The sequence below is a fragment of the Numenius arquata genome, chromosome 22 (genome assembly GCF_964106895.1).
Source record: "Numenius arquata chromosome 22, bNumArq3.hap1.1, whole genome shotgun sequence".
NCBI classification, from domain to species: Eukaryota; Metazoa; Chordata; class Aves; order Charadriiformes; family Scolopacidae; genus Numenius; species Numenius arquata.
In genome coordinates, this window is record NC_133597.1 from 4,809,946 (window position 1) to 4,825,907 (window position 15,962).

At 52.6% G+C, this 15,962-nt stretch overlaps 1 protein-coding gene across 1 annotated transcript in view; it reads right to left on the reverse strand.

The window, feature by feature from the left end:
- Nucleotides 1-15,569, reverse strand: part of JAM3 (junctional adhesion molecule 3) — a 32,078-nt gene extending 16,509 nt beyond the window's left edge. The window contains exon 1 of the mRNA XM_074162282.1: nucleotides 15,521-15,569. Within this exon, the coding sequence (XP_074018383.1) occupies nucleotides 15,521-15,569 (49 nt within the window). The remainder of the gene's footprint in view (nucleotides 1-15,520) is intronic.
- Nucleotides 15,570-15,962: the final 393 nt, after the last annotated feature.

Consider the following 15,962-nt stretch of genomic DNA (forward strand, 5'->3'; position numbering starts at 1 on the left):
TTAGTTCTCACTTTGGCAAGTCCCTTTCCTCCCCAAAGTGGCAGATGCTGATACCAAATTAGTGCAAAGTGGGAGGGAACCAGAAGATAACTGTGATAAGAGCCAGGGGCAATGGTCTTCCTCCCGTCCTCTCCCTTCCTCCCTCCCACCCCAGCAGACAGATGCCGAGGGAAGTCTCCAGGGCAGAGTCAAGTCAGTGAGACAGGGACCTCTGGCCAGGAGCAGGGAGGCAGAGTGAACCGTACCAGGAAAAGGGGCAAGTTCCTTTATTTTTGTCTTGTGTGGGAATTTGACTCAAGGATTGCTCAGAATTTCATAAGCCAAAGTGACGTTTTCCAGGCTGAGCGCCAGGCAAGGCACAGGCTTGATCTCAGCAGGTATTTGACTTCGACAGGAGCCGGGATGCTTGGTACCTGCCTGACCCTGGCTTTTGATGAGGACACATATATCAAAAGCTGCCTGAAATGCAAAGACAGGAAATAAGCGGATATGCTATCAGCACCAGGCTTTGCAATACTCTTTAGTGTCTGGCTGGGTCCCAACCATCAATACAGAGACTCGCAGGGTTTTAGCCTATAATCCTCTATTCCTCTGTCTGTGACTCTAATCTCTTGATCCCCCCCTGGTTCTCCTCCAGCCTATAGCTTGACCAACAAAACCCAGATCTGAAGTTCTGCTTATCAGAGACCAACCATGTCATCTTCCTGTGGAAAATGGGAGTTGGGAAGAGAGTCGTAGTCATCAGAGCCAAGAGCTGAGAGTAGGCTAGAGAAGGGAACAGGAGAGGGCGTGAGCAAGCACAGAGAGAAATCATTTATGACAAGACTGAAAACAGCTTGCTTTTTAAGAACATTTTTTTTCCGATTTTACAGTATCATTTTTGTCTTTTTTTTTTGTGTGTGTGTGTGTCTAATTCCAGCCTGGGGTATAAAACACAATTGTCTAGCTAATGCCCTGCACAAAACACGTACAAACCAACCGCGCGAGAGACTGACTGCAGGCACCGAGGGGAACATTCACATCTGCCTGCGACCAGGAGCCTGTGAAACTACTGCACGCTGGAGACGTGGGGCCATCTTCTGCCAGGCAGCTTGGAAGCTCTGCAGCTGATCTGTCAGCGCAAAGGATGCCCATCCACAAGGGGAAAAAGGCGTTGGATTGAAAGCCGCGCGCCCCTGCAGACGCGTGAGTCGGGGGGATGCGGTTCCAGGGGCAAGCCCCGAATCACACAAACAGATCTGAAAAGACTTACCTGGTTAACGTCAGCCCGAGCCCAGGCTGCAAACCTGCAGAGGGAGTTGCGCTGCAGGGTTCAAGAGAGATTATTTCCTTAGCAAGTACATCGGGAATTAAAGGGAGCCCAAATGAAGTCACAGACAGATAAAGATGAAAAGCTTGACACAGAGCGCTATTAGGAAGATCCTGGCATAAATAAGCAGGGGAAAAGGGAGGAAAGTAATGCCATGTCAGAGCAGAAAGCCATTCTGGCTCGTCCCAACCCAGATTCCTCACCAAGCCAAGCTCATTTAATAGAGCAGAAAGGAGCCTTGGCATGGAGGAGTTAAAAGATTACTTGTCCTGGGGGAGTTGAATTAGCCGCATATCTGGGAACTAACTTCTCCCAGACCCTGACTTGTTTTTCTCCTTAAACATCTCCTGCTGCTATTTTTAGCAGAGAATTTTCTCAGCCGAATGCTCCCAGTTGAGTCCTGGTCAGAGGCCCTTTTCCCAGAGAGACACGGGCCCAGCAGCACGAGCTGCTCCCCAGTTCAGCCCAGCCCTGTTCCACTGTCCTTCCCACTTTGGGGTTCACATATCAGGTCTCTCCTGAGGCATGGGGGGCAATCCCCCCCCGCCCCCCGGGCATATTAAATGCCTTCAAAGACCCCAAAAGCCAGGGGAAGCTGCAATCTGGTCTGCAATTTCAGAAGCAGCTACAGAAGAGGGTGGACTGGACTTGCTAACCACCTGCAGGCATTTTAGGAGTATGAATGGCAAAAAAAAAAAAAAAGGTGGGAAGGAGATAGAAAGAAATGATTAGGCTGACATTAATAACAGGATCTGCTTCTCAGCACTAAACTCTATTTGGATTCGTTCCAGTTCCTCCAAGGGAAACCATGGAAGCCTTTATTGTTCATAAAAATTGCAACTAAAATCGGACTGGATAAAGCTTAAGGAAATACCTCTCGGGGGACAACCCTGCTTTGGCTGCTGGAAACAAATGAGGTAACTCCCTTCCTCTTCTCTGGCTTTCCTGGGGCCTTTATTCCTCCTCAGCCAAAATGCTCACCTGTCCATCAGTCCATCCCTCCCTTCCCCTGGCTCCTCGCTGCTCAGCCTCCGGCACAGAGCAAAGCGATCTGTCGGCTCGGGCTGTCTGCCCGAGCGCAATTAGCGACGTGTCAGCGAACGTCTGGGGCGGTTCGCAGGGAAGCGACGCTCGGAACTTCTCTTATTTATTCTTTTCTACTTCTTTTATTATTTCTTGATTTAATAACTGCCTGCCCAGAGATGGGCATGTAAATCGAAAGGCCAGATCAGGCCACATGGATGGACAAATCGAGCAATGAGGATGAACCCCTGGCTTGTCGGGGCTAATAATGTGCAGTTAAAGCCGGAGGACCCCGGAGGATGGAGGGCTCGGGATGCTGTGGATGAAGCAGGGGGAAGGCAGCGGTCCAGCGCTGGAGAGCAGCGGCCGCGGCTGGTTACAGCAGAGCCACAGTCAAGAAGATCCCTCTAACAATGGCCCCTTCTTGGTCGGCGTATCTGTTGCCTGTGTGTCTTGGAGTCACGTCAGCGAAGCAAACAGATTGGGAACATATTTGTACTCCCCACAGAAGCCAACCCAGACAGAGGAGAGCAAGCTGGGCTCTTTTCTGCTCCTCGCCTCGGTGCCAACTTTCCAGCTCGGCTTGAAACCTGTGGCCGAGCCCTCCTTTGGCAGGGGCCAGGGGAGAGGACAGGCAGGGTCAGGAAATACTCGGCTCCCAGCTCAGGCTTGCAGAAGTTGGCAGCTGGCTAGAGGGGAGGGAAGCCTGGCTGAGCTCAATCCTGCACCTCTGAAGGCCCCCACGAGATGAAATCTGGCACCGTTTGTGGCTTTGCCCTTCTCCCATCTTTGCTTAAATAAATGGAGCTGAGAACAGCCGTCACCTGGATGACCCACAGATGCTGCCTTCGGGCTTGGCCCAGTGGCCAGAGCTGCCTTCAAAATGCTTCCCCAAGCCCAGCGGGAATCCCAGGAGCCCAGGATTTCTCTGTTGACCTTCACGTACGCGTTCCAACACATGGGCACTTAACCTTTGAGGCTCCTTTTGAAAATCCCAGCGACGGCGTTTCACGGATGAGTATGTTTCCCCTAACATCTGCCCCCTGTATCCGATGCTGCCAGAGCCGCTCGCTCTCTCCTGGCTGGGCTCCCAGCCGAAGGACAGACAATAGCCCGTTTGAATGCAGTCTCCCCTTCCCCTCCCAAACAGCCTGGGGGGGAGATGGCACATCAAAGCCAAGACAGCGCTGACAGTGCAGCTTGCCAGCCAGCGACAAGTCTCTGTAGATCGCCGCCTGCCTGTCCCTCCCCTCCCAGTGTCGCTGGACCACTGGCTACAGTTGTTAATGGGCACGCAGGCCAGCTCTGCTGGGCAAATCCTGGCAGCGTCCAGCCAGCCATACCGAGGAGGTCTTTTCCCAGCTGGAGCCGGCCCGATCCCTCTCCCAATGCTGTGAAAATTGACTGACCTCCTGGATTCCCAACTCTGCCGGCCAGAGCTCTGCTTAATGGACCTCTCCTGTCCCTCTCTGCCCTGCCAGCTCACCTGGAAACACACCGGCCACCTCTTGGGCTTCCCCTTGCTCACTCTTAATAGCATCTGGCTGCAATTAACGGATTCAGGCAGTGCGTGGGGCACGGAGAGGAGAGGTTCTACCTGCAGGAGGTTCAGCAAGGGTTCAGCGAGAGCTGGCTTGGGTTCTCCAAGAACCATTGTTCCGTCTTTCTAGAAATAGCCCTGCTCCTGAAGAACCATTGTTCCATCTTCCTAGAAATAGCTCTGCTTCTCGCATCCTGGAGCCGTTCAGCCTGTTTGGCACCGTTTCTCTTGCTTCAGAGACAACAACAAGGAGTGAGAAAAACCTGTCTAGACACCGCTTACCTTCCGCGGACTCCCACTGCCACATCAAAGCACCACTTCGAGCAAACCTGCAAAGTGGCCGAATAAGAACCCTGTGCCTGCTCCAGCCAGAGGCAGTCAGACCCATCCCACCCTGCTCCAGAAGGTCACCTTTAATCCAGGCCCTTCTGACAACAGGAAGAGAGGTAGGATGACAAATCTAACCAAATCTCATTACAGGAACATCCACAGAAGTTACCTGGCCTCAGGCTGCTCAAGAAGGGGCTGTGTCCCTTCTGCTCACCATCCAGGTACAAGCAGAAATCAAGAGATCAAAGAATATCTCCCCATAGCACCCAAGGGCATGGAAGTCACCGAGGACCACAAGCAGCTTGTCCACCGTGAGGCAGCAAGTCACTGTCAGAGCAGGACAAAGCCACAGGAGCTCAGGTAAATGCTGGAGATACCTTGAAACCAAGGAAGCTGGAGATGTTTTAAGGTCACTTGAGCACAAGTTACTTGAAGTCACTGCTTTGGGGGGAGCGCCTGGCAGTAGCATCGAGCACCGACCCCGTGCAGCCACCACAAGAGCAACATCTAGCTCATTATTTTAATAAGGGTCCTTTGAAATACCTTCTGTGTGAGAGACAGCTAAGAAAATCCAGTCTGGCTTTATTCTGTCTCAGGCAGAAACAGCCTTTATTTAGCAAACTGCTGCTAACAGCTCTGTCTCATTAGTCAGTGTTTAGGGAACCAGGCTGCAATTGTTCTGAAGTCTGGCATGGCAGAAAGCCTTGGTAATGAGGTCTACAGGAGACGATTCCTCCTGACAGGCCCACAATGACCTAGAAATCCTACTTAATTCCCTGTCAGCGAAAAATGCTGAGTAACAGCGAGGTGCAGAGGCACTTGGGGGCTCATCCGAGAGGGCAGGCTCCAGCCTCTATCGCACTTTGGGCTGTGCTGCAAGAGCTCTCAGGTGGAAGAGCCGACACCACTCAGCTCTGCAGCATCTCCCCAGATAAAGCAGAGGGGGGCAGATAACCAGGGGGTTGTTCTGGGAAGGTCTGTAGCATCCTCTTGCCACCACGTAGAGCATCCAGAGCACTGGGAGCAGAAGTCTCTGTTTAACACAACAGTAGAGACGAGGGTGAAGGGTTTGACGCTGAAAGAGGGGAGATTTAGATGAGATCTTGGGAAGAACTTCTTTGGTGTGAGGGTGGTGAGAGCCTGGCCCAGGTTGCCCAGAGAAGCTGTGGCTGCCCCATCCCTGGAGGGGTTCAAGGCCAGGTTGGACGGGGCTTTGAGCGACCTGGTCTGGTGGGAGGTGTCCCTGTCCAGGGCAGGGGGTTTGGAACTCAATGATCTTTAAGGTCATCGTGTTTTGACACGTTCTGCCCAAACCACTTTTCCCGTTTCCTCGCAGGAAAATGCAGCAGGCGGACACAGGCTCAGCCCACGGACACACTACTTTGAGGTGGTTTGTTTTTGACAAGCAGCGCGTGTACCAGGGTGAGGAACCTCTGGGCTGGATGGCCCAGAGCCAGCTAGGCCAGAAGATGCCTGTATCCGGGGTCCCAGCTGGAATGTGGGCTGGATACAGCTGACCTTGAAGATGCCCCCCCCCCCCCCCAGCAAAGACCCTTACGGGCATGTGCTTGCCACCTGTTTCAGCCAGCAGACGAGGGACTAAACCAGGAATTCTGGAACTGAATGTAGGGTCTGTTCAAGAGTGGTCTAAAGACTCCCACCCACGTGAAGCTGTCACCGAGGTGTGCTCCCTTACAGATCCTCGCGGAGGAATGCATCTTTGCCCATCGTGCGCGAGGCCGCTGCTCCCACCCTGCAGACACAGCCCCGTTTAACGCACAGCTCAGATCCACAACGGGCTGCTGTGGAAAAAAAAAAAAAGAGGAATGTGGAAATGAAATCACCAGCCGAAACAGTGTCTAGAGACAACTCAAGCCAAGTCCCTCGAATGTCAGCACCAGAAGGAGAGCTCTGAAATGGAGAACGTAGCTCGCTCGGCACCGGCTCCGCTGGCACAGACCGAGGATCTGCCTCGGAGACATGAGGGAAAGCCATATGCTGAGAAAGGAAGGACCAGCTTTATTTTACCAGCCGGTGTTCCCACCAGAGATGTGCTTTAAAGACTGCCTCGCAAAGCAGGAATTAAATCCAAAGGTGCCAATGCATCTTCCTGGCTGTCATCCCCTTATCAGTTATCTCCAGCCTGCTCTGAACCAGAAGATGAAAGGATGGTAACACCACTTATCTTCCCACTTAAGAACATGCTTAACAGCTTGCTCTTAAAGAGGAGGACGCTCAAGCCTGGGGAAGCAGCTGTAAATTCTGCAAATGGGTTCTCTCAGCGTTTCTTTGAAGGAGCTACTGCTTCTCAATAAGGGACGCAGATACCAAAGGAAACCGGGAAGGAGGAAAAAAGGGAAGCCTTTGTAGCAGAGAAAGGCTTTGCCTCACGTCCAGCACGTGAAGCTGAGTGACAGATGTGAGACGTACAGCATGTGTATCTCAGAAGTGACCAAGGAAGAGCCAGGAATTTAAAAGCTCTTGAGAAATATTTAAGCAGCCAGAATTATGACATGTTTGTCGCTTAGACCACAAGAAGCTCCAAACACACGCTCTCCTCGGGAGAATGCAGTGTTACAGCCAAGAGGGTCAGGGAGGGATCCCCTTACAAGCTGCAGGAACCCAGCTCCAGCTCCAAAGGTGGAGGCCACGTCACTGCCCATCCTCTGTGTTTCCCCCGCAGAGCCTGCTCTGCTGCCTCATCCCTGCACTTGACCCTCATCTCCCCTCCTTGCAGAGCTACTTGTTACCACGCTGAACCTGGGTCCAGCATGCCTTTGTCGTTTAACAGCCGAGTCAAACCATCCAAACAGCCAAACAGGATCTGTTCCAAATATTTCTAGAAAGAGGAGGATCAAGGAGCCTTCAGCAGGAGCCTCCCCGGGCGAGAACAATCGCTATTGTTGGCCAACAGCGGGGCTGCTGGTGGGTGATGAGCACGCCTCGGCACAACGTCGGGGGGAAAAAGCCCCTGAATCCTTCCATGCTCACAGAGAACCATGAACAAACTGGAATCCAGAGTCCTCTCTGTCCCCTGGCAAAGGCCCAGCACTCTGGACTTCTCAGCCCCAATGGTAGCTCAGCTGTTGAGTTGGAGAACTCAAGGCGCAGTTGGCAACTGGGAGAAGGGGGGGTCCCCCAGTGCCTTAGAAGCTGCTGCCAGCCCCAGACGCAGACTTCAAAGGGCTTATCTTGCCTTGTTGTGTGGGAGAGCAGGCAGTGCCCGTGGGTGAGGACAGCTGTGTGTTGGCCAGCCCCACCAGAGCATTTTTGATGGCAGAAGAGAGAAGTTAGTACCTGGTTTAACCTCCCCTCCGGCACGCACAAGGCAGCTTTGGCAGGCAGAGCTCCGTACTGCCCTGTTATTTATGGGCTGTTGAAAACTGGCCAAAATGGAGGGAAAACACCAGATATCTAGGGATGCTCACCAACTCAAACAGCCGGTTCTGCTTGAGGGAGAACCCATGAGACACGGGAGGCGATTACAAGGCGCTCTGCCTTTCATCTCCAGATCACCAGTTCAAAGGCGACTCCATCAGCGCTGCCTAAGCTGTAGCCAACTAATAGCTATTTGCTCGTGCACAAGAAATGAGATAAGCCACAGCCTCCTCTCTCCCCGAGAAATCAGACCAGCCCCGTCGACGTATGCCACGTGCAATCTCAGCAGAGTGGCTAAGACCAAAGAGGGAAAGAAACCAGGGCCTCCTCTGCTGTAGGAGCTGCAAGGAGATCCGTGGTGGTCGAAGCTACCCTGTTTCACGGCACGTGTACCCAGTCCTGGCAGCAAAGCACAGATCACTCAGGCTAATAGAGGGTTGTGTATTACTCCTTCCACCTTGGAGCTTGGTATCTAAACACCTCCACAAAAACCAACCAACCCACTCTTTCAAGGACGGGGGACTCCCACCAGCCGGGGAAGTCCAGGCTGGTCCAGGGGTACAAGCGGCTGCAGGGCACAGAGCTGGGACTTCTTCTCTAAGGTATGTTACCCGCGCAGAGGACCTCGCTACTACAGAGCGGATGTTTTCCCGGCTCTAAAAATAACTAACTCCAAACAACATGGCGGGTATAAAGCAATATTTTCCTTCGGGCTTTTGCACAGATCAATGCGGAAGAAAAAAGATTAAAGCCAAGATTTAAGTGCGTATTAAAAATAGCTGTTGATAACATCCCCTTTGAGGGGATAAAAGCTGTTTTGCAGAAGCAGCAAGAACTACAGGACTCTGCAACACCTTCCCTGCCGTTAAGCGTGTGAGCTCCCGGAAACCATTCAGGAGAGTGTTGGCAGCCAGAGCGCCTCGGGAGGAAGTCCATTAGCGGGCAGCAATCTCCTTAATGGATCCTCGGGGCGCGTGGTAGACGCTGCTTTGCCTCTGGACACTCGAGTTCTTTCCACTGCTGTGATTCGAGGGCCGCTCACGCAGCCGTTATCGTCCAATCCTCGAAGGAACGCTCCTCATCTTTATGGCAGCCCGATGGCGCGATGAATTAGTCTGTTGGGTAGCTTTCACTGAGCAAGGACACAAATCGGTATAATGAGTTTTTTCTCCTTTTTTTTCCTGACAGCCCCTGGCAAACAGACTCCGACCCGTGAACAGAAGCCGCACACGCTCCTGTAACGCAGGTGAAAGCAGCAATATCTACCCAAGGCCTTTGTTTTCCAAGGAAAACATCCCAGCACCACAAAAATACTGTCTCCGTGGCTGATCTTGGCCTCAAAGATCAAGCAGGGACTTGTACGTTTACGCTCAGATAAAATCATGAAGTCCTCAGCTGCACAACCGATTCCACCGGAGCAGGTGGGAGAGAGCACGCAGCCACCCCGGAGAGATGTAAAATGGCAGGAACCTTTCTACTGGGAATGAAAAGCTAAAAGGTGAGCTTGGATTCTCAAAACCAGCTCTTTCCGTACCATCGTTTGCCAGATTTTTTCCTTATTACTAATGAAACAAATGTTCTGACTTCCTTTGGATACGTAGAATATTACAGGCTCCTTCAGCCACCGCTGAAGAACTTCATGGTTTCACATCTTGAGGCATATTGGACAAGACTGTCAAAAAAGGCAAGTAAAATCAGGTGTCTCAGGCTGGGGAGTGAGCGGGGAAGTCGGGACGCTTCCAATCGACCTGAATTTTTAGAAATATTACACTTCCACCCTCCAAAAAAAGAGTCCAAACCAAAGTTCCTCAATTTACATCCCACCCGTAAAACGCTGGCCACTCCTATAACCAATTGTCCCGAAGTTTATTAAGGCAGGGATTTTCAGCAGAAGCCGTGGGCATTAGAAACAGCCTAATAGTGGCAACAAATCCCTTTAGATTTCAGCGGATTTCTCCAGCTCAGCAGAAAATCTTACCTAGGCCACCAAAATATATTTTTAATAGTGCGATTAAAACAAAAAATCTCGGAATGCTGCTGAACGTTGTCAACCGCTGCCTTTTAGCCACGCGCCGGAGACGTGGCAAGTCCCTGGCAGGCTGCAGTTTTAAAGCTCAGTGTCTTCGAACGAGCCAGCTGTGCCCAAATGAATTAAGAGGCCTCTTAAAAACCCCCTGATCTTGATATCTGCGTTGCGATAATCAGGTACGTTGACGGGAGTGGGTTAGAGCGTGTTTTGGCTTTAACTCTGAAATCCTTGGGATTTATGACTTAAAAAAAAAAAAAAGAAAACCTTGAGCGTTATCTGAACACAATTTAATTTCATCTACTTCATCTATTGCTGCGCTGAAACCTTGATTTCCCCTTGTAAGTGACTCTGTGTTAAGCCCCGTGCTCCAACCCACGGCGGAGGGAGGGGGGGCGGGCCACTCCAGAACCCAATATATTGCATTATTTATACTGACAAGCGATTCCTGCGTGACAGAACAATTCCCATTCATTTTTGCAGCTCATCTCAAGTACCTGTGGGCTGTCAGGTTCCAGCACGCATGTGGCTGGGTTTCTTTTTAATTAGTTAATGCCAGCCCAGCGCCGGTGTTGACTGGACTCCCATTTGACAGCTCTCAAGGGTTCTGCAGGTGAATTCCTGGGAATCCAACCCCACTGTGCTCTCAGGAGCAGGGGAAATTGCTGAGATTTTTTTGGTTTAGGGTTTTTGTTTGTTTGTTTGTTTGTTTGTTTGTTTTTTTGTGTTGCCAACTCCTAATTTATAAATTGGGAGCTCTCTTTTCTCTGCTGCTCTTTGCTCTGCCAGTTGTCTGGTTTGGAACAGCCACCCAAAGCCATTTCACCACCCAACGCAGCCGAGAAGGAGCTTTGACAAGCCACCGAAGGACTGCAGAGGAACACCCTCTCTAGACCTCACTTCTTGCTCGTTAGTGGCTTTTTCTACGAAATTTGAAGGCCTGGCTCAGGATGCTGCTCTAATACGGACTGGGCACCAGCTCCATCACGCAGCTGTCTTGGTTTTGCACTTCCAAGGCGTGTGTCAAACAGCTGAACTTCTGCACAGGAGTCACACAAAGCTTCCTTACACGCTGAAATGCAGCGAGGCAATCAAAGCTGGCGGCTGCTGGTGGGAGACGTGGCAACAGACCCCCAGCTGGCCATTCTTGCGCAGAAAACATCTTTAATATACACCTCCCTCCACGTTTATCCCCAGGGCGAGCCTGCTTGACCTCCGCTTATCTAAAAAGAGGAGCAGAAGTTTGTGAGGAGCTGGTTATCCTGGGACCAGTGTTGTGGGGAAGCCCACGGGGTGCCCGGCTGTCCCGTTCCCCACGGATGTCCCCTTCTGCTGGCAAGTCTCTAGAAAAAGAATTAAACTCTCCAAACAATTCCTCTAATCTCAAGTTAATACCGAGGGTGTTAGCACTCTTGAAGGGATATAAGCAAACAGAGACCTGCGCTTTCCAGCCAAAAAAAAAGCCTGGTTTTTATGTTATTGTTTATTTTTCCGAAACTGAAAACTCTCTTTTCCAGCCCTGGGAGTTTGAGAACTGCAACCCAGCAGGTATTTCCTCTGCCCCAAGCTCAGCTATTGCCAGAACCGTCCCCAAACAGCAATCCGGCCCCTTTGGGTGAAAATTAAGACTGCATCCAGAACATTCATTAGTGCAATTAAAGCCATTAACTGGTTCTTAGGCCATGCCCTGACTCAGCGAAGGGATGGGGTTTGTTGTATGGCACACACCCTTACTCCTCCACTCCACGGAGCCGACAATTAGTGGTTGAATTTGTTTTTGATCCTGTCTCTCATAAAAACACGATACTCCCTGGGGGTCCAGAGGGAAGGCAAACAGCCCTTATCAATTGGAAAAAGACAGCGCAGTTCATATTCCAGTTGATAGAGAAGCCAGATTGAGAATGTAATTATCCTAATTAATTTTCTATCTCGGATTCATCTCTTTTTATATAAACAGCAGTTTCAAAGCAGGCCACCGGCTTTTATGCGGAGAGCGGCTGTTTTATCTTGTTGGAGGGGGGGGGCGCGTTTGCAACACGGGCTCTTGTTTTGCAGCAAAAGGCTCTGGAGGACGCGGGGATCCTGTAGGTCTGCGGAAATCTCTCCCCTCGCCTAACTCCCTCCCTTCCTCCCATCACTCCAGGCCTCCTCTGGAAAGGAGTTCACCAACCTCCTCCGGATCATCGGGGGCTTGATGCAATCAACCGTTGAAGCATCAGCTCTAAACAGACAACTGGGAGGCTTCGACAGGCAAAAACACCCCTCCCCAAGGAGGATAAAGCACCTGGTGCTTTATCAGTTTGCGGGAGGAACTGAAATCACGATCCAAGCGGGAGCGAGTGGGGGCTAAATCAATGGATTTACCCTTTGGAGAGGGTAAAACATTGACCCAGTTGGGGGTGAACTGGCAGGAGGCGCAAAACCCAGGCCCACCCACAGCCGTTACACAGAGTGGCTTTTGTCCTTATGGGTGAAGCCGAAGGCAGCAGCTCATTCCCCTTTATTTACTTGTTTTAGGTGATTTTTGGCAACCCCTGGTGCAAATCCTCGGTGTGTGGAGGGATAATTGAAAAAACAGGCGGGCCAAGAGACCCAGAATTCAACTCGTACAAGGAAAACAAACAGGTCAGTACAAGAACCTAAGTTCACGATGGGAGCGACATCTCAGTCCACGGCTCTTCCTCCTCCCTTCAAGAAAACACCGTTTAACTCTTCGAATCAACTTGTTGTTTCGGCAACCGAGCAATTCTCAGAAGTATTTAGAGCAAGAGGGAATGTGCTGGTGTCACGTTCTTTGTCAACAGCTGTAAAGTAGATGCGCATCCAACCACTCTTTGGTGGCGATGCCAGATATCGCTTACCCAAATAAGAACACCAAGCCCTTCCTAAGAATGTTTTTTGAAGATGTTATTAAGCCTCTGCTTTTGGCCCGGCTCTCCGAGCTGTTTTATCCTGATTATTTTTTTTACTGCCTGTTGAAAAGAAAGCAATACTGCAAATACTTCCCACCAGCAAATACCAACAGGCAACTTATCAGGACTGCGACAGAGCTGATGACGTTTCCACCGAGTGGTTTTTGGCACTGACAGCTGACTCGGAACAGTTGCTGGTGGCTGGGACAGATGGACTTCATATAGATATACACACACACACACACACACACACACACAAAAGGCATTAAAACTTCTAGTCCGTAGATTTTGAAAAGCCTTTTTGCAAAATCCAACGTATTATCAAAACCTCAGAATTCATTCAAAGGGAGATTTGAAGACATTGAGCTTTAAACCTGTGATGTGCCAGGGACTTGCCCGGTTCTCCCCGTGGAGGACTATAAGGCGCCGGGGACTTGCCCTACTCTCCCCATAGAGGACCATAAGGTATCAACGTGTTTTATTTTCAACGGGAAATACTTGAAAATTTAGGGAAGGGCTCCACAGCGCTGCCCTCGGCCCAGCATCTGAAATCCTCCAAATCCAAATGCCCTTTTCCACGGGGAAGACCTCAAGGTAGGACCTGACATCCGTGGCGATCCAAAACCCCGCTTTCCACCACGGATTTCACTTAACTTCCGCTGCTGTAATTCCGACCGTGGCATTTATTTCCCTGATGTGCAGAATCTTTCGATGCTTTCAGCGCCTAGAGCTGGGGACGCCCCGAACGCTCCCCGCTTCGCTGCCTCCTCTTCCCTGGCGGCGTTTTAAGGCCACCATGAAGAGTAGGCTCCGTAAGGTCTAATTAGCACCTTATTATCTAAAGCACACAGGTCTGAGTCTGGCAGCTTGGGATCTCCCCATCTTCTTAGCTTTGTCACCTTCCTTTTTTTGCCTTTTTTTTTTTTTTTTTTTTTTCTTTTCCAAATAGTCATTAAACGCTTTAAACAACCCCTATCCCACTATCCAGCACCAACCCTACGGACTTCAGTACACCTTTAATTTTATATACTGCCGACAGAGTAACCTTAACGTAGTGGGACACACACACCCCCCCCAGGAGGTAAAGTCAAACTATTTTTTTATTCTCAACCTCACTTCGGCCCCGCTCTTCTGGGCTTATGACCCCAAATTTGAAAACAGCTGGAAAATAGGATGAGGCACTTGGATTTGGCCGTAACCCTTTGTATTTAAACGGAGAGCGGACCCTGTTACCACTTGCTCTGCTCACTCTCAGGCAGAGGTGTGAAACTAGCGGAGTTTGGGCTGGTTTTAGCAACTTTTGGCTGTCCAAAGAAATGCAGAACTGGTTTAATTTCCACTCTTGCTGTCTTGTAGGCCGGATTCAACAGGACATTTAAGCACCGTTCACACAACAGAGGAAGGGAATGGGGTACCTTCCTACCTCGGCGCCCAAGTCTAAGGAAAAGTTGTGTTAAATCTCTCCTTTTTTTTTTTTTTTTTTCCCCCTCGTTCAAAGGGAGCATCCGGATCCAGAGTTAGCACCGGGAAGACTTAGGGGATCTTCCAGGATTGGGCATTCCCCGTTTCTCCTGCTGAGAATTCTGCTACAAACCACGGTAAAAGCAAGTGAAGAGCAGACCCTGGAGCGCGTGACAACCACCTCCTCATCGCAGATGAGTGTCACAGTCACCACCTCACCCCTCCGCTCGCTTTTTTTTTTGGTAACGCCCAAATCTCACTTTTTCTTTTTTTTTTTTTTTTTTTTGAGGCCCGAGAGGCTCTGCGAGTTCTTTGGGGTCGTCGGAGAATTGTTTTGCCCTCGGATTAACTGTTTGAAATATCTCAATACGCTTCAGCCTTGAGTTGACCCAAAAAAAGTTATCTGTGTGTGTCTGTACGCGCGCATATTTTAGTAATCAGTTGCTGGTTGTCACCCTCGCCCCACTCCATCCCATCTTCTCCTTCTGCCGTCCGGACAGACGGGGAGGGGGAGGGCAACGCAAGCCCCACCGGCTGCTGTTCCCCCTTCTCATCCCCCATCCCCTCCCCAACCCCCCCCCCCCTATTAATAGACAGACAACAAATGACCCCAAATTCATTCCTGAGCGGAATTAGCAAATGTTTTTGCAATTAAAACTGCAAACATTTCATGCGGGGCCCCCGGAACAATAGGCGCCTGTGCCTGGTCTTGAATAGGCACTAGTGTCCGCCCTGCCCGCCTGCCGAGGCTGCACATTCCTGGCACCCTCATCCCTGGACCCGCTCCTTGCTGAGCTGCAGTTTTGGGATGGTTGTACCCCCCTCTCTCGTCTGTGTCCCCCCTCCGCCTCCCCACGCTCCCGGCAGGGGAGCCGGCGGCGAGTCCTTGTCCCGGGATTCCCGGTCCCTGCATCCCCCCCACGCCCCGGGGTTGGGGCAGCGCATCCCTCCCCGGGACCGAGGGTCGGGGGTTCCGCATCCCTCACCTCCCCGGGACCGAGGGTCGGGGGTTCCGCATCCCTCACCTCCCCGGGACCGAGGGTCGGGGGTTCCGCATCCCTCACCTCCCCGGGACCGAGGGTCGGGGGACACCGCATCCTTTCCCGGTACCAGGGGTCGGGGCACCGCATCCCTCCCCGGTACCAGGGGTCGGGGGCACCGCATCCCTCCCCGGGACCGGGGTCGGGGGGCACCGAATCCCTCCCCTCCCAGGGGGTCCGGGACATCACATCCTTTCCCTGTACCAGGGGTCGGGGCACCGCATCCCTGCCCTCCCCGGGACCACCGATCGGGGCACCGCATCCTTCCCCACGCTCATCCCGGTTCGGAACCGGGTCAGAGCATCCCCCCCCTTCCCCGGGATCGCCACCGGGGCAGCGCATCCCCCTCTCCCCGGCCCGCGATGGGGACGGGGGCAGCGCATCTCCCCCCCCCCCCCCTCCCGCACCCCCCTTCCCGGGGGGGAGACGCGGGGCCGGGGCTGGCGAGGAGTCCCCGCTGCCGCTCGTCGCCGGGACGGCTCCGGTGCGTCCGGGACTCACCGAGGAGAGGCAGGAGGAGCAGGAGGATGGCCGGCCGCCGCAGCGCCATGATGGGGTGTGCGGAGCCGAGCCTGCGCACTGCCCGGGCGGCGGGGAAGGCGGCGGCGGGCGGGGGGGGGGGGGGGGGGGGGGCGGCCGGCGGAGCCCCGGGGGCGGGGGGTGCCGCGGTCCCGTCGCCGCGGAAACCGGGCGGGGAGGAGCGGATCCCGGCGCCTGGCACCGCGGGGAGGGGAGTTACCGAGGAAAAGGGAAGGTCCCCCCCTTCGGGGGGGGTTGGAGAGGAGAAGCGGAGGGGGGGGGGCAACCGGCCCGCAGCCCCCGCATCCTCCCGCCGGTCATCCCCGGGAAACCGGGTGGGAAGAGGCGCCCACCCCGAATTCCCTCCCGTGGGAAGGGAATCACCCAGAGGAAGGAGCTGGGAAGACTTTAAATGGTTTTTTGG